We start from the raw sequence: 21,411 nt of genomic DNA on the forward strand, positions 1-21,411 counted from the left end.
GTCACAATAAAAAATTAATGATGATGATAAAAATAATAATAAGGTTGTAAGTGCCAGGCACTATTTGTTATATGTTATAGGATGGCACCCACCCTGTGAGGGTAGGTCCTATAAACCTAAATTTTCAGGTGAGAAGACTGAGGTGAGGCTAAGTCATTTGCCCCAGGTTATAGCGCTACTTAGTAAATGGTAGAGCCAGTTGTAATGAGGATCCTTACCTGAGGAATCGTTTTTTGGAAAGGAGGAATGTGTTTGGAAGCTTCTGCCTTCTTCCTGGAAACATCATCCTGTGATCTAATAACAGACCTTCCGTTTCAGGCCACACCAGATCTGTTAAAAGGCCAGCAAGAGCTTACTCAACAGGCCAACGAGGAGACCGCCAAGCAGATACTTTACAATTACCTCAAAGAAGGGTTAGTGATTTTCCTTAAAGGAGCTAAGTATTGTCATTTCTGGTGGGGCTCTTAATTTCCTTTTCTGAGACCTTGTGTTTTGCCCTCCCTCCCTGCCCTGCATGAGCCATTTAGGGTTAAGATTCAATGGCTGGAGTTTTCACAACAGCCTTTTAAACTCGAGTGTGGGGAGTGAAGAATAAGAGAGGGGAATGTAGGGAAGGACATCATACTTTAAAGATTAAAAAATGAATATTTTTTAAATGACCCTTTACTATTTTGAAAACAGTCAATTCAAAGATGAGATGGATGTCTCTTATTCAGTTTTGAATTAAGTCTGCCATTGCCTTGTGTTCTTCCATGCACACAATAGTACTCTGTCATCCCTAGTAGGAAGTTACAAATAAAAATTCCTGCTTCCCTCCCCAGAGTTGACACTGGCCAGGAGCCCCTGCTTCCATTATTTTTAAAGCATGTATGAGTCATTTAAAAGCGGTGCTTTCCACATACTTATCTTGGAGGTTGAGCTTGAGTAATCTGGTTTTCAGTCTTTCTTAGATACTAATTGCGTTGGAATTCTAGGTCAGGAATTTGAAGTTTCTGTTTCAGTTCTTTCGTCAGATATGATTAAAAAGAAAAAAAAGCTTTTCAGCCTGACATAACCGAAAGTCATTTGGCAAATACTCGTTTGTTTCAAAACACTTCACATGTTTGTATTGTGCCATACAATTCTTTGTCAGTAATACAGAGGTGACAAAATAGTTAGGTTCAAAGTATGAGATAGGGGCTCTTTTGAAAAAAAAAAAAAGTAACTAAAGAGATTCTTCTAGTTAAGAAATAGTTATGACTGTCTCTCTGTGAAGAGTTTAACCATATTAAGGTTAAGGTAGAAGAAATTTTGGTTTTTAAAATTCTCTAAATTCTTCTTTTACTTTTTCTTCTTCTTCCTCCTTCTCTTCCTCCTCCTCCTCCTCCTCTTCTTCTTATTTATTTTGGCTCATGATTTTTTGAGAGACTGGTGAGACACTTTATCAGGAGGCCTTTATTTAAGAAAACTTATTTAAAATTTTTTTTTCATAATTATCAGATATGCATGATGGATGGTGTGGTAGAGTTTAATAATACTTTATCCAATCATTACCTGTGAAAATCTAGACAAAGGGCTGCTGTGTTGACAACCTTGGCTTGGGGAATTTATTGTTTTAAACATTGGCTAAACGAGCTAAGATCACTGCAGACCCTTCTTAGTATAAAATGTAAAAGTAAAATGTGTGCGAGAGACATTCATTCCTTCTTGTTGGAATGAATGTAATTCATTTGAATCAAACAATAAATTAGTAAATTTTCACTGAATGTTTTCTCCAAGCTTATTTAGAACGTGGTTATATATATCTCTTTCACATGTTTAGAAATGAGAGACCCCCGTCCCAAATTGAGTGGTAACAAAGAACAATTTATTTGACAAAAAATACACCATCCATCGTACCCTTCTTATCCTGGTTTTGTCCGTGGCTTTAATTAATTCATACCTCCTGCAATTTGTCTTCTTAAAGGGCTCCTTGTCTGCGTGCCATGGCACATAACATATTCTGAGACCTGTGGCTGTGCCCCTCACTGCTTGCTGTTGCCTCTTTTCCAGAAGCACCGATAATGACGATGCTACTAAAAGGAAAGTCAACCTGGTCTTTGAGAAAATCCAGACTTTAAAGTCTCGAGCAGCAGGGACCACACAAGGAAGTAGTCAAGTAAGTTGAAGTTTTGTGTCTTGCAGAGGGCGTTTAACACGGAATGTGGCAAACGAATTGCTGTTTCTTCAGTCTGTACGTTTGGTTGTAGCAGCGAGAAGGAAAGTTCCTGAACAGTGAGCCATACCAAAGATGGAAGATCATGTTTTGAATATTATTGATGTGCACCCTGCCTCTCCTTGTCAGAAAAGTTTTAAGATATTTTATTAAAAAAACATAAACAGTAACAGGATGGAACAAATAGGTGGTGAAGCTTAGAAAGGGAAATAAGAATTGGAAGAATGAAACAAAGTAATAGATCGAGAACCCTGGTGTTATTTATTATAGGTAAATTCGGAAGGTGAGTGTGAACTGGCTTGGACCCACGTTCTGGAACTTCAGAGAATAAGAAATAAGAGGATAAGGACAGGAGAATAAGGAGTAGAGACAGGTGAAGCTGACCAGCATCAGTGGAATGGAAAGGAAGGAGTGCAGTGGTGCCCAATTCTTTATTTTTCAAAAACTGCCTGTTTAATTGTATTTAATTCGAGTTGCGACTTGGAGATCTTTTTGTTAAAAAACTAATCATCTCATAGTTGATGAACATATGCCAGAAATATGCCAGAAATACCTTGTGCCCTTCTCAAAGGCAAGCAAGCAGGAAGGAAATGACTAATAACTTGTTACTCAGTCTTCTACCACTTTGAACTGGGACCCACTTCTTGTCTGTAAATCTTCCCTTTCTCCTCCCAGGCGGATTACGCATGGGTAGAAAGAGAAGATACCAAGAAGCAGGTAATAGGAAGTTTGTCTGTAGCTTCTTTTCAACTTTGGAAAAATGTATAGAGGATATTTTTAGATATTAATTACCTTCTTTTCTCTACTGTTCACTATTCTCGTAGCACTCAGCTAACCCATGACTGCTGCTCTGGCATCAAATATATACATGTACATGTATACACACACACACATATACACATACACATACATATAATACTCACATATGTATGCGTACACACATATATGTATGTGCACACACACACTCACACACCGTTCCCACTGGGGAATCTTTAGATTATATACTTCGTTTTACGAGCTCAACATAGTTCTTAAAATTAGTTTAGAGTTTTTGCAAAATTCTTAAATCCAAATTATTACTCTGACTCTTGCTTTTCATTTACCTGCATATCTTGGGAAGAACACATCCTTTGGTCTCTCTCTCTCTCTTTTTTTTTTACATTCTTTCGTCTTGATGTTAAAATTGTCATTGTGGCTCACAGACTCAGGGTATCCAGTCCAAACTGGGGAAGTCGGGGTAACCCATCTAGAGTCAGTGACACTGATGTTGTCTCAAAAGATGATAGAATTTTCTGGGAGAAGGGAAGGTAGGGCATTGAAGGTAGAGGGAACAACACAAACAAATATAAAATGTAAAGAGGCATATGTTTGCTATATTTAGGGGATGGAAGTAATTTTGTGTAGTTAGAACGAAGAGCACGTGGGGACAATATGCCAGAGAGGAGGGACTTTAGAAATCACATAAGAAGTTTCTATTTCAGGCTGAAGATGATGGGTTACTGTTGATGGACTTTAAATAGGAATGAGTAGTGTCGTATTCATAAACATTTATTTTTTTTTCGGTAGCTTTTGGAGAGAGGTAAGATCAGGGGAAGGGAGAACAGGTAAGAAGCAGTGCTGAATAAGTGAGCGATGATGAGATGATGAATGAAGGCTCCACCTGCAGTGCCGAGACTGCTTAATTGCCCATATTTTCCTACTCCCTTTATCTCCCTCTTCTTTTCTGAATCTGATTATTCGCTGGCAAAGTCTTTGGAGTTTCATCTTTTTGGTGTCAGTTAAGTGATTTCCTGTGAGGGAATCTAAGAACCCTCTCCCACCTGGACTAAGACTGTGCTGGAAAACAGCAAAGCAGAGTTTTTGTGTGGGAAAGAACAGTGTACAATTTCCATCATGTGGGTGGATTTAGATTTCTAAGCTGAATTGTTCCCATTTTGTGTGAAAATTGGTAATCCTGTGTTTTCGTTGACTGGGGGTTTCTGGTTTAGTTCACAGGAGTGAGTGAGGAAGTACCTCATTCCAGGCTCGTCGTGCACAACTCACACCTGGACTTAAGTGCTTTGAGCCAAGATGCTGCCTTTCCTAGCTTCGATTCTTGCTTTTCTATTTTTCCCTCTCCTATTTGTAGATTTCTAACTACTTTGCTGTAGGATTTTAGCCAAATCCTTTGGAAAGCATCATCCTATTGTTATATCCACGGAAGAAAAAAATGAGATCCATTAATATTCATATTCAGATCAGAGATGATATTTTCTAATAGACTCTCTTTAATCAGATCCCCTTTCATTATATCTCTCTCCATTATGGAAATGCAATGTTTGAAAGAAGAGAGCCAATTTAGCTAGCACACATTTATTTACTATTTGGCATACAGGGATATGTGGAGAGTGAGGGATAAAAATCTCATCGGTGGTTGTGGAGAAGTAATTCTCAATATAGCGACTATTCTGTAATAGGCATATGTACAAAGGGCTGCGGCAGCACAGAGACATGGACTTTGGATATAATTTCATGTGATAGATGAATTTGAAACAATATTTTTATCTTTTTACATTGTTTTATTGAAATATAACTTGCATACAGTAAACTGCACAAATCTTAACTGCATAATTTGTTGATTTTTTAAAAAAGAGGTATGCGTCCATGTAAATACCACCCAGATCAAGACACAGGACTCTTCCATCACCCTGGAAGCTTTCTGCATGCCCCTTCTCCATGGGGGTTTATGTTAGAATTGGGTCTTAAAATTTTAGTGTTTCTGCTCTGATTATATTCTGGGGGCAAGAAAATTAAAATAAAGTACCTTGAACATTTAAATTAGCATCTCTCTGCAATTAATTGCAGGCTTCTAATTCATCTGAAGTCAAAGACCTATTGGAACAGAAAAACAAATTGACCACAGAAGTAGCTGAACTTCAGAGACAGCTTCAACTAGAAGTCAAGGTATCTTTTTCCTTTGGATGATTATTATTTTTTTCATTTCTATCTTGATCAATAAAGAATATTTTAACTACATTAGAATGTCCAAGTGAAGTGAAAGCCAATTTTTTTTTTCACAAAAGAAATATTCCTCTCATTACAGAAGTAAATTCCAAATTCCTGTATATTTGGCTCCTGCTGTCTAAAGAACTTTTTTTTTTTTTTTTTTAAATAATCAGCATATTGAGGCTGCTTTGACAGACTCAAAAAACAAAGAAACACTGTTGGATTTGGGCAGGCCAGTAGGAAACTAAATGCATATAAAAATATCTAAACTAAGTAATAGAAATAGCAGTATGACGTATAGCTGTATTAATATTTCTCTTTTGCAACTATTACAACTCGTTAAATATTTAATCTTTCTAGTTGCAAACTCCTATGCCTTACTTATGTAGTGTGAATAACAATAATGTAGTTGTTTAATAATATAAGTGCACAGATATGGAGTCCATCATTCAGAGTTTAGAAGTAGACTTCTGTAGGGTTACATTAATGTACAATGAAGTACTTTAAAATCACCTGTATGCATATTAGAATCAACAGAACATTAAAGAAGAAAGAGAGAGGATGAAAGCAAACTTAGAAGAGCTCCAGAGCCAACATGACAGTAAGGTGGAAGAGAACTCCTTGCTGCAGCAGCGACTGGAAGAAAGTGAAGGGGAGCTCCGGAAAAACTTGGAGGAGTAAGTTTTGGACAAAGAGCCTGTGTCCTTCTTGTATTCTGCATCCGATGTAGCCAAACCTTATTGTCCATTTAGTACTTACCGGCTTTTCAAATATTTAGAGGGGCTTCTGACTCTTCCTTTGCTCCCTCTTATCCTTGTAAAATTGCAAAACTGATGACATGTATAGACTGGTAAGCAGAAAGGTTAATAATTTTAAAAAAACCTTTCATACACTTTAAAGCATGTCTTGTAAAGTTGCAGTCCTTAGAATGGATCTCATGCAGGTAAGTGAGAAGCAGGGAATATCGAGTGGTGATATCTAAAGACTTAGATTTCAAGGAGCCTGGGCCCAGCCTCCAAAAAACACCTGTCATGTGTCCTCCATAATCTCCCAGTTTGTGGATTTTATCCTGGGTGGTGCTGGTCTCTGTGACCAGAGCTTATATTCCTGTTGAGTCTTCAGAGATGGAAAGTCAAGCCCAAGAGGACCCTGTCATTGTGTTGTATTATGATCTGTGAAAAAAGGATCTGAAACTAAGATCTGAAAAGGTGCAGTGCTGTGAAACCCTGTGGATGTGATGGAAACTTTAAACAAAATTTTAAGTTGGAGTGAAATCTAGAGGGAAATCCAAGAAAAATAGTAATACTATGTAGTTAAAGCATTTAATTGCCTTTGCAGTTTCAGTAGTTTGTGCTTTTAAAACATTCTTAGAGGTTAATTTTAGAAGTTGGTAAGAAAAAGATCAGAAAATTTAGATATAGTAAATACTTTACAAAATAAAGAGGTAGAATAGTTATGAATTTGATTTAGAGGAGAGGCTGGCAAACTTTTTGTCAGGTAGTAAATACTTTATGGTTTAATAAGCCATATGGTCTTTGTTGGAACCACTCAATTCTGCCATTGTATCGTGCAAATTACTGTAAGCAATACAGAAATGAATGAGCATGGCTATATTCCAATAAAACTTTATTTACAAAAATAGGCAGTGAGCCAGATGGGCCCATCGGCCATAATTCGTTGACCCTTGTTCTACAGTACAGGGAGGAAGCAGAGAATGGGAGAGGTTCCTTGGGTCTTTAGATGACTCTTCTTGACCATTTGAAGGTCTGAAAACAGACTGGGTGAATATAAGGAGAGCCCAGAAGAGTGTCTCTGACAGACTTCCTTTCTTGTCAGGTTGTTTCAGGTGAAGATGGAACGGGAACAACATCAGACTGAGATCAGGGATCTCCAGGACCAGCTCTCAGAAATGCACGATGAACTGGACAGTGCGAAACAATCTGAGGACAGGGAGAAGGGGGCTCTGATTGAGGTAAGGAGACTGTGGGGTCAAGTGACAAGATAGGCCCCATCTTCCTGAAAAGGATGAGACGGTGGAGGGCGGGTGGAGACTGAGTGCTACGAGCCATATTCTGTTTTGTGCATTTGCTCCACCTGTGCCTATGGTTAGTTTCTGTAAGAGCATTGTATATAATAGCTTTTAAACATTGTCTTAGGAACATTTTCAGCCATGCAGAAAAGTAGAAGGACTAATGCATTAACCTCCATAGAGCCCCAACCCAGATCCAATAGTTGTCAATATTTTGCCATATTTATTCCACTTATTCATTCGTCCATTCATTCATCTGTTTTTTTCATGTATCCATTTATTCATCTTTGCTGAACCATTTCAAAGCAAATTACAGATAATACCACTCCTTATTCCTAAATTCTTTAGTGTACATGTTTGAAAAATTAAGGGTTCTTTTCACCTAAAAAATTTAATAATTCCTTTAATGTATTATATATAACAATAATTCTAATACCTGGCCCTTATGCAAAATTTGTCAGAGGATAGTGGTACAAGTTAATGGACACCATAAGGAAATAATCAGACAAATCCATGGGGGCATTGCACTAGTCTTTTCAGAAGATCAATGGGATGGGAGTAGCGGGTTGTGGGCCGGCGGGGGGCTATACTAAGATAAATGAACTCTGAGAGGGATCAATGAAGGCAGTGTGGGATTCTTGATTGGATTCTTGCTTGGGGGAGGGGAACAGAACTTTTACCTACACCTTTTTAGTTATTTTGGTATTTGCTATAACATTATCATCACCTGTATTTTTGGCAGAGTTTTGAAATTTAGTTCCTTATGAGCTTTGGTTTGCAGGAACAGCCCAAGAAATAAATGATACACAATTTAGAACAAAGAAAAAAAAAATCAAGACTTAAAGGTACCTTGTCATTGCTGAACTTTCATTTTCTGCCGATTTCCCCCAAGGGCTTGGGTCTTTTTTTGTCCCTTTCTTGGGGTTAAAAGCTGCTGGCTCCTAAGCCCTGTAGCTCCCTGTTAAGTGTCAGCTGTCAATTGTTTTCTCACTCCTTCCTTGTTTAGTTTTGAAGTTACTCCCCAGGAAGGATTTCAGTTCCTGCTCTTTAGAACATTGCCTGTCTTTCCTATGAGTTGGCAGAGAGCACAGCGCTTGTGGCCCACGGGAGTTCTCATGAATTTGTTTTTCACATGGACCTAGGGGAATCATTCTCTTCTCCCCATACGACCATTTATCTGTCTCTGTTCAGACCTTTTCACCTGAGAAGGCATCGGGTCTGTTCCTTACCACCTGATGTTTCTCTTTTTATTCAAAGATTCCTTAAAAACCACCATATTCATGATATTATACTGCTTCTCATGGCTCTGCCTTTTTCTCAGGGCTCAGAGTTACAAAGATGAGGTATGTTAGAATGGGGCTTTGAGAATATATATATTTATCGCTGAAATATGAAAACAACATAACATGAAATTTAAAAACGGGGTGGGCGGAAAAACACATATTTTTCCAACATCTTAACAACTATTTTTATTTCTACATTTTCTACTTGCCTCCTTATCCTCTGATCGGTTTCATCTACCCATGTATCATATAAGGACAATTACAGTGTCCCTGCAGTTTTGATACCTGTTTTTAAAAGTCAGTATGTCAGAAATAATTTTTTCTTATAATACCTTGTATTCTTTAAATTTTACTTATTTATTTTAAAAAATTATTATTGTTATTATCATTTTTTGCCTATAGCATCCAATATTCGTAGGCGGTCTCCCTTCCAAGTACTAACCAGGCCTGGCCCTGCTTAGCTTCTGAGATCAGACAAGATGGGGCTCGTTCAGGATGGCATAGCCATAGACTGAAATTAATTTTTAAGGAGATAAATCACAATATATTTAACTATCCTCCTATATTTAAGTTGTTTATTTTTTTTAAGTTATGAAGAAATATGGTGAACATTTCTTACATGTATCCTTTTACTTCTTTAGCAAAATAGCCTAAGGATAATTTCCAAGAAATGACATCACTGTGTAGTTTATGGCTTTCAATAAAAATGTAGTTTCAGAAACAAATTTAAATAGAAGGTAAAGCTTTGCCGTATTCTATGATTCCTTGTGTGTATATTTCATTGATTCTAAAAGTGAAAGATGTTAAGTTAGCTATTGAGAAGTCCCTTAAGTTGCCCAATTTTCCCAGTAACTTCAATTTATGATTGTTATTAGCCCTTTCCCTTGATACCCTCTATTGTTTTAAATAACTTTAAAACTAAAATTCCCTGTTTTAGCACACTTTACTCTATTTTCATATCTCTCTCCTACTAGCCAGCTGATTCAATAAAATATTGTCTTTGCTGCTTCTTTCATTTAATGCCTAGCCCAGTGCCAGGCAACAGAGCAAATGAATAAATTTCAGCATTTATATTGTTTTAAAAATGGCACCATTTTAAGAAAAGGAAATAATTCTGAAATGAGCTATATGCTTCTTTGCCTCTTTAAACACACTATACTGTGCCTATGTTAATGAACAAAATTTAATTAATTAGTTTATTGACTTTTTATAGTGGTAATTGGATGAAGAGATGGGCCTCAGTTTTGGTGATGTATTTTCAGGCAGAGACTGATAAGGAGAGCAGGAAAGAGAAACAGAACATCTTTTCGTAAACATACTCCTGAAATTGCCGGCTTTCTAGTTGTCTCGTCCTGTAAGAGGAAACACATCATTTGCTGCTGGCTTTCTGAAGACTTGAGTTAGGGCTTAATAACCTTTTCTATGCCAAAGTGGGATACTCTCCCTCTGGAAAATCACTCTCGCTGGTTTTAATCAGTTTCCTTTGACTTGTCAACAATATTTAAAACATGATCTGTGGTTTCTCTATCATTAATAAAATAGACTCCATGTCCTTATCACTTTCAATTTATTCTTCATATCTTAATAAGAAGTGGCCTGGGGAATCTGATAACAGAGTACAGTTGTGGCCAAGTTTTCATGGCATTTGGCTTAGAATGGACAGTTAAACACAGTGAACATTAAACACTTGTGCTTTCGAATGTCTGAAAAAGGCTGAAGGCCCTATATTTTGTGAGGGCTGAACAATGCACAAGAGTTTTCATGAAATCTCTTCTAATACTACTTTACATTTTGTTAAATAATATCAGGCCCCTACATGGAACCAGTAAAGTAACATTAAGAGAGAATAAAATAGTTTCAAAAAAAAAAGGAAAAAAGGAAATAAGGAAGAAAGAAACAGAAAATACCCTGTTTTCTCTGGATGAGCCATATAGACGACTAACTAACAATAGGACAATTTTTTTATTCTTAAACAGTTGATGGTTCTGAATTTTTATTTTTAACTCAAGTGACAAAGTGGTTATAGAACAACTTCTTTGTCCATAAATGAGTTTACCTCCATTCCAGGGGAAATGTGTAAAAACATCAGACGTCTAAGTGCCATGATAATGGAGTTTTTAAGTTACTGACCGTCATCTCTGATGGGTTCCTGCAGTACTGACAGCTGGGCCTCACTCTAGCAGCCAAGTGGTGTTTTATCCCTGTCATTTGCCAAGATGCAAGTCTTTAAGTAGCAGTAAAATATTTTGGTTATGAAATTGTGTTGATCTGGGGATAGACTGTTCTAAAAAATGAGGTCTCTAAAATAACGTAAATTATTAACTTTTTCTCAGTGCACCTGTTGTGATGTTACTGAACATTATACAAATTTAAATGAAAAAGCAACTAAAAAATCACATTTCTGACCAATCCTGTTATCCGCTCTAGGCCATTTTTCTGGAAAAAAAGAGTTGTGTAATTCTTTGTTAGCTACAGTTTTGTTGTAAAACCTTTTACTTACCTTTTCATTGAGCATGGGCCACAGGTAGGGACCCTGTGTAGAACCTCTGAGAAGCAATCTTAGGCGTGATAGCATCTCAGCGCTCCAGTTTTTTTTTTTTTTCTCCATTTATGAATGAGAATAATAATATTCATCTCCCAGGAGTTTTGGAAATGTTTAGCACGAGTCTTATTATGCAGCGAGTACCAAACACAGTCAACTTTTATACACACACACTGAGTTTTTAACTCCTGGCTGTTTTCATGTAAGCAGCTAACCTGGATGCATGTAGTTTTGGAAGCACTGATTCTGAATGGCCCAAGTTTTTCTTCGTTTTCTTTGATTGGAGTCTATAGAGAGGCATGTGCATGTCTAATGGTGTTGACTTTATACATTTTCTCTTCCTCCTTTGGCTTGGTATAATTGTTAATGAAGCCACTGCGGTAATGAAGTGAAATTTTTGAAATCTGCACTTTTTGGTCTCTACCTTGGAAAACTTCAAGTGCTACTAAGTGATACGGTGAGGTGTAATCTGATTGGATTTCGGCAACATAGGCCACTTTAAGCAACAGCCCCAGGCCCAGATAACAGCATGTCAGTGTAGAATGAACCATAGAAACCTGGGTTCTTGACATGCATTGGCAGCGGAACACAAAAGGCAACTCGAAACACAGATATGTTCTGGAAAAGATAAGTGTGGGAAGAGGAACCGCCTTATCGACAAAACAATTGAGAAACGTGTGAGAGAGCAGGAAACAAGGGTTAGATTCACAAGGGCTGTGGTGAAGAGGCTGGCAGGAGGCTCAGGAAGACCTAAAAGAGGAGCCAATAGCAACAGAAATGGGGGGGAGTCTGTCCTACTCCTTAAGGGGGCGCTGAGCAGTGACAGCAGGCCATCTCCTTTGATAAATATCAAGGTGGGGTATATTTTCATTAGTTTTGCTTGTGTCCTATGTTCCGTGCTTTGGAAGAGCCAGAGTTGCCCTGGCTACCTGGATGAATCTCTTGAAGTTTCATCTGAGCTTATTAATCACCTGTAGCTAGATTTCTGAAGGGCTAAATCTTGGTCGGTGCAATGCAGCTCTACCCTGGGATTGCAGAGGTTCCCCCGATTCATTGGATGTGCACGTCCTAAAGAAAAGGAAAGAGGTTCCACTGTCAGTTACACTTAAATCGATACGAATATTTTTATCCCTTCATCAGTGACACACTTCTTGAATGGAAAGTAGCTTACCTCTGAGGGCTCAGTGTCCTGGGTGACAACCATTCCTCCGAGTCCCCAGGAGTTCCCAGAGAACAGGATGTATATTTACTCAAAAGCCATCAGTGAAAAAGGTAGACTAGTTTAGAATTCTTTTATCTCCAGACTCCTGCTGTACTGCACATGTTAATACATTTATATGCAGAGCAGACACATTCCCGACATCATAGATCCATTAATCAAAAATACAATAAACCAGATCTATATCCTTCTTTTAAGGAGCTGATGCTATAGCAGAGGAGGTAAGAAAATAAACATGTGGACTGCAAGGTAAAAGTGTTAAGTGCTGCGATAGGTATGTCTAAAGTAAGATGGGTATTCAGGAAGGGGATTCAAGGAAGACTTCTTGGAGGAGGTCATATTATATCTGAGTCTTCAGAGATTTTCTGAAAGGCAGAGAGAGGTGGGACTGAGAGAGAAGAAGGGCACCTCAGACAGAAGTTGCCATGTGGATAATGTCATAGAGACCAGAGGTGAGAGACAGGATGTGGGGAGCAGTTGGGTGGCTATTGCAAACCACCTGAGCAGGAGCTGCTGAGAGCCTAAACCAGGGAGGTGAGGGAAAGAATCGAAGACATTCCAGGACTAATTTTTTGGTTGTGAGCAACAAAGACGAAAGAGGTCAGGGCTGCTGCTAAGCTCCTGAGTAGGTGGTGCCATTCACAAGAATAATGGAACAAAGGAATAGGAAAGGAAAGAACATGATGAATTCACTGAAAAAAAATAATAAACCTACTGAAACCCATGGGCATCCAGATGGATGTGCTGAGCAGGTCATTGGAAGTGCAGGTCTGAATTTAGGTAAGAATTGGAGGTAAAGGTTTGGGAGTTATTTTATGTAAAATTAATAGTTGGAGAAAAATAGATGAGCCTGCCAAAAAAGAATAAAGAATGCAAAGTTGCATTCTTGGGGATCATCTTAGCTTTTGGGAAGAGGGAGAGGAAAGCCAGAGAAGATTGTCACAGAAAAAGTAGCTTGAGGGAAGAAAACAGGAGAATGTAGTGTCTTTGAACTTCCAGGCAGAAGGGAATATTAAGGAGACAGGTGGGGAGGATCAAAGAGGGGTCAAGAAAAGTGAGGACTGAGAAGAGACTGTTTGATGTGGTGATTAAGAGGTCACTATGACCTTGGAGGAGGCAGTCTTAGTGGAGTAGGAACAAAAGCCATGTAGCAAAAGATTAAGGAGTAGAAATTATACTTTTAAAAAGTTTGGTGGTAATCCTTCTTTCTTCTTCTTCTTTTTTTTTTTAACCTTGACTTAGAGGATTCTTAAATCTCATGGACGCAAGGAAACCAAAGAACAAAATGACATGGAAAAAAAGAGATAACTGATAGAGCAAAGACTTGGAGCAGGCTGGCTAGGGACAGACAGCTCATCGCAAAGTGGCTTCCTGTTGGGTAGAAGGCCTGAAGTTCAGGAAGAACTGGGGTGGGAGGAAGCTGAGGCTGTCGTGCCCAAGTCCTGGCTGAGGGCGAAGTAAGGGTGTCTGCAGGAGAGGGTGGGTTGTGAGCTGGAGGAGGTCTAGGACAAGGATGGCAAAGTGAAAGGAATTCCGGTTGAGCTTTTGGCAGAACACACTTGGGTTTAGGTAATGCGATTTGCTGTGGAACTCGTTGCCCCAGTTTTGTGACTTTCCTGATGAACTCTTAGCAGCTGAGGAGGAAATGCGACTATTTTGCCCTGCTCAAGTAGAAGGAGAGTGGGGCAGGGTCAGCCCCACCACTAGCATCATGGATTAAGGGTTCCAGGGGTGTGTGAAGTAAGTGAGGACAGCAAGTCGGCATGTCCCCCATGAAGCAACAGGACATAAAGGCCAACGGCAAGGGCCACGGGCCACTGCACGGAAATGAAATGAGGTGGAAGAGACAGACATGTCCCCTCAAAGCAATGAAAATTAAATCACTTACCCTTTCCCCCGTCAAATCTCAGAAAAGCTAAGATAGTCAAATCTAGGGGAATGATGGCCTCTGAGGAGTGAAAAGAGAGAGAAAGAGACGGTCTAAACTGATGTGTAGTGTGAGGAAGTGGCGGGCGGAGGAGGGCCGGCGGCGACAGTATGGCCGCTCATCTGGGTGGCCGAACTGGAGGGGAGAGCAGGGCCGCTTGGCAAAGATGGTTCATCTCCACCCCCCTGGTCCTGTTTCTTTCCTTTAGGAACTCTTACAGGCAAAACAGGACCTTCAAGATCTGCTTATCGCCAAGGAGGAGCAGGAAGACCTTTTGAGGAAGCGGGAGCGTGAACTCACTGCCCTGAAGGGAGCCCTGAAAGAAGAGGTGTCCAGTCATGACCAGGAGATGGAGAAGCTGAAGGAGCAGTATGACGCCGAGCTGCAGGCCCTGCGGGAGAGCGTGGAGGAAGCTACCAAGGTGAGTTGACCCAGCTGGTCAGTCCAACCATAGCGGGAGTTGGGATGGGGCAAGAGACGCTAGCTTGGGAACAGGTGACAGCACGGGACCGCCTCTCCCCCACCAGTGCCAGTTGTCTTCCTTCCTGTTCATTAAGGAGTGAAAATCAGTTTCATCGGATCGTGGAAATGGGGCCTGCTCACAGACACTACGCTCGACCGCGCCGCTGTTGGCTGTTTTAAGTCTGTAAACTTAAGGTTTTTAAGGACATTGTTTAAGTGCTGTTACACAAGGTGGGAGTTACCCACGAGTGGACTCTAGAAGTTCTGCAGTTGCCTGTGGAGCAGAGATCTGGACCGCTATAGGCGTTCCTACAGGTCTGAGGCCTGGGGCATCATGTGGCTTTGCTAAAGGGACAGGAGTGCAGACAGGACCCAGATTTCTGGAATCTTTCACCCCGCCCTAGCCTATTCCTTCTAACTTGTAAAGCCTTTTGTTAGACAATCTAGGTTCTTTTCTCAGCAAAGTTACGAGAGGGTTAATTGGCTGAATTGCCCAAACCCTTGCAAGATAATTTTTCTCTTAATTGAATTCTTGGCTCCTACAAATAGTTTCTAAATTATGTTGAAGTCTTTTGGTGCAGGGCTCATGTTGGCTGTTGAAGAAGAGAAAAGCAGTTTTGAAGGGAAAAATGCTTTGAAATATCATGCCATCTTTAGGGATAGAGGGGAATTACAGAGTATAATTTTTTTAGTCTCTGCAATGTATAGGTCAAAGATGACGAGTAAAGAACTCTTGATATTGTTTGTTTATCCTGTGATGATTACAGTGACAGCTCAGAGCTAGTAGGCCCTCCCTTTACTAAGCTCCATAGTGATTCACTGATTTTCAATTATGGCACAGTAATTACAAATGACAGGAAGTGAAAGATGGGTTTGTTTGTTATAACAATAAAAAGTCTAGGAAATAGCCAGTTTGGGGTTATTATAACTGAGACAGTTTTTTTTTTTTTTTTTAAGTCTCTCTTGATTTGCCGATGTTAGCTTTTTTTGAGATATAGTTTAGTTTGAGGGAGTAAAGCAAAACTGGTTGAATTTTCAGTGCTTTGAGGGGACGGATGTTTTTTCCACCTCATTTCCCTCCCGTGCAACAGCTCAGTGTCCTTGCTGCTGGCCTTTATGTGCCGTTGCTTCATGGGAGACATGCCAAGTGGTTGATGAGTAAAATGATTCTCCTTTGAGCCCATCATGTCTGTATCACCTCCAGACATTGCATCGAAGCTCGAGTTAACATGCTATATTCATTGGCGGTAGCGGAGGATGGTGTTCAGGCATGTTTACAGTGATTTGACTCTAAGGAAAATTAAACTTGTATCACACACGAGATATAGAATATTTTGTTCTCTACCATCACAGGTATTCTAAGTGGGGAAGGGAAACATGGTAGGTGAAAGAAGGTATCTTTGTTATAGAATTATAGAAGTCGAGATAATCTATAGAGGCGTAGGCTATTGCATTTTGACCCTTTTGAAGGTCAATATTGTATGTTAGTTTACAGTACTTTTGTTATGTCATTTTAAGAAAGAGAAACTGCATTGACCCACATCAGTCTGTGAAGGAAGTAACAGGTGAGTTAGCCAAGGCATATATCACCGGTAGAGAATGTAGGGTTTCTGAGCACCAGGAAGCTAACGCAAAGAAATTCACCTTAACATCCAAGGAAGTGCGTTCCAGCCAGGCTCTTTGCCCTCGATCACAGTCTATGCTGCTCCCAGCATCTTTTGTTGTTGTTTAAACAACTTGCTTGGCTTCCTGTTTCCCTAGACTTAAGTTCTAAATGATTAGCATGGGAGGCAATAGAAGTCCTTCTCTTCCAAACCTTGTCTCCAGAAAACTCCATATTATTTTAGTTCTCTCACCTCTTTGCATATGAGGAGTGACTTCCTTCCACTTTTCTGCCTGACCAACCTCTTCTCATCTTTCAGGGCCTTCCCCACATGTCCTCCCTTCTTTGGAGGTGCCCAAGATACCCCCACTCTCCTTGATGGAATCAGCCCACTTTCCTTAGAGTTTCTGGCGAACCCTGGTTATTCCTCTATCAGGAATGATTAGTTCATATCATACTGTATTGTAATTTATCATCATGTCTGAGGGCTCCATTAGACTCTGAGCTTTTTAAGCACAGGGGCCATTTTTAACCCTACCCTTTTCCCCCCCTAGACTGGGAGTGGCAAACTCAAATACCTCAGGACCCAGATAAGGACATAAATGAGTGAAGCTCTGGGTATGTTGTTGGGGTGACAGTAGGGCATGGTGGGCACAGTAACAAGCTGGAAAGTGTGTCCTTTGTGTAAGGTCATTTGTCTCTCTGCTTTAGCTCAGAGTTGCCAGTGCAGGAATGCTGGGCCCATGTTGCTAGATCTTTCAATTTTTAGAGAGAGGAGCCAGATATCTGGATGTTGGTGTGAGATCTCCTGACTTGTAAGCAGTGCTTTAAATTAAAAAAAAAAAAAAAAATCACATAGACCAAGAACAGCCCATCTGCAGGTTGGCAGTGTGCGATCTTTGTCCCTTGAGCTTAGCACAGTGCCTGGCACAAAGTCAGTCACATTGCGCAATGTCTAATGAGTGAAAGTAAATGGAGGACAAGTTCTCCTCTTAACTGGGTTGTCCGGCCCTATTATGTGATTCCTGTTGGATTTTCCCTGACGATGAATTGGGGGTCTTTTAGGAACTCTACTGTTACTGTTTGGATCTCTGTGTCCTGCTTTTGAGCTTTCCTATAGTTTCTTAAAGAAGATCATAATTGTGTTTTTACACTTTAGCTTTTGCTTCTGAAGGTGGTTACCGAACAAATGTAGCGGAAGCATATTTAACGGAAAAAATTATGTCAATTTAGTAGACAGATGCCTCCTTTTTGTTATATTATTTACATGGGGATATTATATAATAGAATTTAAAGATTATTCTATTAACTACTTGGAAGAGAGTGAATTAAATATAATTTTTTAACTTGGTAAAGAGTGTTTCCTAAATCCGTACATTAGCCTTTATCCTTTTCCTGCCCCGAGGAAGGACCCACCCAACACTGTGACTAAAAGTTGACATTTCATGAAGGAACTGCATTGCATTACAAAGTTTATTTCCTTGCTAAGTCTTAGGCAGCCCAAACTCCTGTCATCAATTTTTCTAATTTTTTCCGCTGCCCCAGGGCCAAAAACCCCTAAAGTGCTTTTTTATCATGGTCAAATAACAAATATTTCATCCTGGTCTGAGCTTGAGCACTAACAGTTTTAAATTACTAGAACATTTGGTGAAATCTGTCAAAGTATATTAAGAACATTTTACAGGTATTCCAAACAGATACTTCGTAAAGTAGTTTTTGTAGTCCCAAATAGCCTCGCTTTTTAAGGAATAGATCGGTTGCTCAACAGAGAGTTTGTGAGCGCCTCGGCTGTGTGGGGCTTCCTCGTGCAACAGAGTGAGCTGTGGCAGGGCAGAGAAATGGATCTTCATAGTCTGCTACAAAGCGGATTCTCTCTGTAACACCTTATTTTATAACATGTTTTTTCTTTGTTACATCCATTTATACTTTTTTTCCAGTTTTAAACAGTATCTCTTTCTCCTTGGGTTTGTGGCAGTGGCTGGAATCCGCATGCAGAACTGGACGTCGATGGGGATGTGCATGACTACCGCCTGGGAATAGAGTGATGACCGTCCATAGCTGTTGCTTGTCTTTTTCTTCTCTACCCTTTTCTTTCTCCAACTCTTGTGCAAAAGAGAAGCACAGACTCTTTTGTTTTCAAATTTCTCAGAGAGGAGGCTTCGCTCAAGTTCCGTCTTCTCCAGGAGCTTCCTTGGCTCCCTCGAGGACCTTACAGTTTCCAGGGACCTGGTATTACTGAAAATTTTGTTCTTGGTTTTCTCTTCCCTGTCAGGCTGAGGACCAGCATAGTTTTTCCACTAGACATCTCCAGTGTGTGTGGCGATTCACGGGTGTTCCGTAAATATTCATGGATTAGAGAAATGAATAGACCAAAGGGGAGATGCCCTTTGAGTCCCGAAAATTCCAAGGACAGGCATTAGACTGTTTTGGGTCTCATTTATGAATTAAAATTGTATCTCATGAAAATGAACAAATCTTGTCTGTTGGGAGCAATATCATAATGTTAACGTTGATCCTGGAAAGACTACTTTTGCATCTAAAAGCTGCAGGTATTTGGGGGATGATAAAAGAGCCGCTTGGTGTTTGTTTTGGGTGGTATCCTTTCTGGACCATTGGACACTTTCAGAGTGCCCAACATAGAGCACTTAAGCAATAAGTATCTCTTCAGCGAATGAATGACAGAGAAGAGAAGAGGAGAGAGGATGAAGATGCATGAGATACAGCATTTACAAATTTACTTACTGAACAAGTGCCAAGTGCAAGGCATTGTGCCAAGTTACGTGAGCGTTGTGGCGATAAATCAGATAAATCTACTTTCCAGAAGATTGAAAAGGAGATCAATAATGTTCAAGCTGATCACAGAGTAGGAAAGAACAAAGGCCCCAAGTAAGGTGGAAAAAAAGTCTATAGGAGATGGCAAACAGGAAGGGTTTCACGGAGGGGACATGTTTAGGTCGAGCTGGGAAACGGTGAGTGGTGTTTGGACAGGTGAGCATGGAGGCCGAGGACGTTTGGGGTATGGGCAATGAGCAATGCCTTGTAGGTGGGAAAGTGAGATGTGCGTTTGGGCTGGAGTCTTGTGGAACCATAGACATTAAGGTAGTTACAGATTAAAAGAGACTTTCAAGAGGCCGGGACCCAGATCCAAAGCATGTACATGTTTGGGTCCCAATTCATACCAACTGTAAATAAATATTTGAGATTGCTGGGAACATTTAAACACTGTCTCTATATTTAATGATATTAAGAAATAATGAAAAATTTTTTAGAGGCGATAGTATTATTTAAAGAGTCTTTATCTTTTAAAGAAACTTACTAAGGGATTTATGGGCAAAATGATAGGCTATCTGGAATTTGCTTTAAAATAATGCACTTGACAGAGAAAGTGATTGTGGGTATGGATGAAACAAGATTAGCCACGTGCTGAGTGTTAAAGTGTTAAAATTGAGTGCTGAATAAGTAGGAATTAGTTATACCATACTTTCTACTTTTCCTAATGTTTGAATTTTTTTAATAATAAAAAGTTTTTTTTTTTTTTTTAACCCATGAAGATTTAAGATAGAAAATATGAAGTGGAGTGAGATCATGAAGATGGTTTAAATACCATAATCCTGCATCAGATGAGCGGTTTGTAACTGGCGAGGGAGCACTTGACGTTTTTCTATTAGGGACCTAATAGGGACATGACTTTGCAGTGGTGTGACCTGGAGGTAGAAGTCAGAAGTTTGAAGAATGGTCAGAAATAAGGCACGGGACCAGGCAGGGGCTGGGGAGAGGCAGGACTGGCTCGAGAAACCCCACAGGGCGCTCGGTGCCTGGGGTGAGGGAGGAAGGAGAGACAAGCTGAGTCCAGGGCGCCCCAAGGTGTTGCACCTTTGTGACTGGAGGGAGGCCTTGCTGGGAATGGGAAGTTCCAGTGGAGCCTCTGGCGAAAGGTGGCTAGTGAGAGGCAGGCTGGCCCTGTCATTGGTAGGGTGGTGAGCGAGTCCACGAGGGTGGGGAGACACCGCTGGGGGGACTTTGATGGGGCAAAGAGAAGAAAACAGGGACTTAGAATCATAGGAAAAAAGAGTAGGACACAGATGCAGAGACCTGAAGAGAAGCAGACGAGTCCAGTAGCAAGAAAGCAAGGGGAAGAGCATTATATTTGGCTTAATTAATGATATATTTGAGAAACTTCTAAAAGCAGCCTGTTTGTGCATTATACATTTACATACCGAGTCTCTGCACTTTTATCTTGTTGTGCTTCTCACAGTGTAAATTCCAACACTATACCCGTGTCTGACAGTCTATAACTCTTATAGGAATTTTATTCAAATTAAATAATGTCGAAACATTTTTTCCCTCCAAAACTATTCAAATTATGGTTGTATATTTGTGTTTCACCAAACAATTTGGAAATGTCATTCAGTCTTATAAAGACGAATAAGTGCTTGGGTGTTCCTTTCTCATATCACTTGTGGAATTTTCCTTCCCTCTTTCCTGCCAGTCTGTGAATGGTTTCTTTCAAAGCATTAGGTCAACAGAGGGTCAGGTGGTAAAACCAGTGCTAATCTCAGGATCAATGGAATTACCTCCCTTAAGACAGGGCTAATTCGGTGGAAAATCTCATTTTTGTCTCTTCTAAGAGAACCAGGTTAGCGAGGGAAACTGTAAAGAAATTCTTATTTCCTCAGCCTTTTAACTTCAGATAATCAACTTGCTCTGAATGGCAACTGCTGCAAGGGGGAGAAGCAGCAGGGTTTGAAGTCAGGTCCCCAGGTAAAGGAAAATATCTCTACTCTGCAGACACTCTTGGGCCCAGAATGGCATAGCACTATTCATTGGCAAAAGTAAAATGGGAAAGATTCGAGGTTAAAAAAGGTCTCATTCCTTTTATTTTTTCTCTCTCTAGTTTTTTCTCCCCAGAAATGACTCTCTTAATGATTCCGGTTTTTAATCATTGCATCACTTTTCTGCATTTTGTATAGATTTAAAAGTAGCTAAGTAAGAGGCCCGTGTGATATCCTAGGATGTTTCTTTTGAACCCTCCATCCAAGCCCTAGATAAGCCCGCTCCCTGCTGTGACTCTGATTCCAGGGGCCTGGGTCCTGATATCAGCCTGTTAGAGGGCCTGCGTGAAAGTAAACAGGACATCCCTGTACTTCAGCTTTGGTGATTTAACCGG

The 21,411-nt window shown here is 40.0% G+C and overlaps 1 protein-coding gene across 1 annotated transcript in view; it reads left to right on the plus strand.

Moving 5' to 3' along the window:
* Positions 1–21,411, plus strand: part of CGNL1 (cingulin like 1) — a 142,226-nt gene that overhangs the window by 54,590 nt on the left and 66,225 nt on the right. The window contains exons 3-8 of the mRNA XM_016160444.2: positions 319–413; positions 2,032–2,137; positions 5,039–5,137; positions 5,708–5,856; positions 7,016–7,151; positions 14,388–14,600. Coding sequence (XP_016015930.2) covers positions 319–413; positions 2,032–2,137; positions 5,039–5,137; positions 5,708–5,856; positions 7,016–7,151; positions 14,388–14,600 — 798 coding nt within the window. The remainder of the gene's footprint in view (positions 1–318; positions 414–2,031; positions 2,138–5,038; positions 5,138–5,707; positions 5,857–7,015; positions 7,152–14,387; positions 14,601–21,411) is intronic.

Source organism: Rousettus aegyptiacus, unplaced genomic scaffold (genome assembly GCF_014176215.1).
Source record: "Rousettus aegyptiacus isolate mRouAeg1 unplaced genomic scaffold, mRouAeg1.p scaffold_m13_p_3, whole genome shotgun sequence".
Classification (NCBI taxonomy): domain Eukaryota; kingdom Metazoa; phylum Chordata; class Mammalia; order Chiroptera; family Pteropodidae; genus Rousettus; species Rousettus aegyptiacus.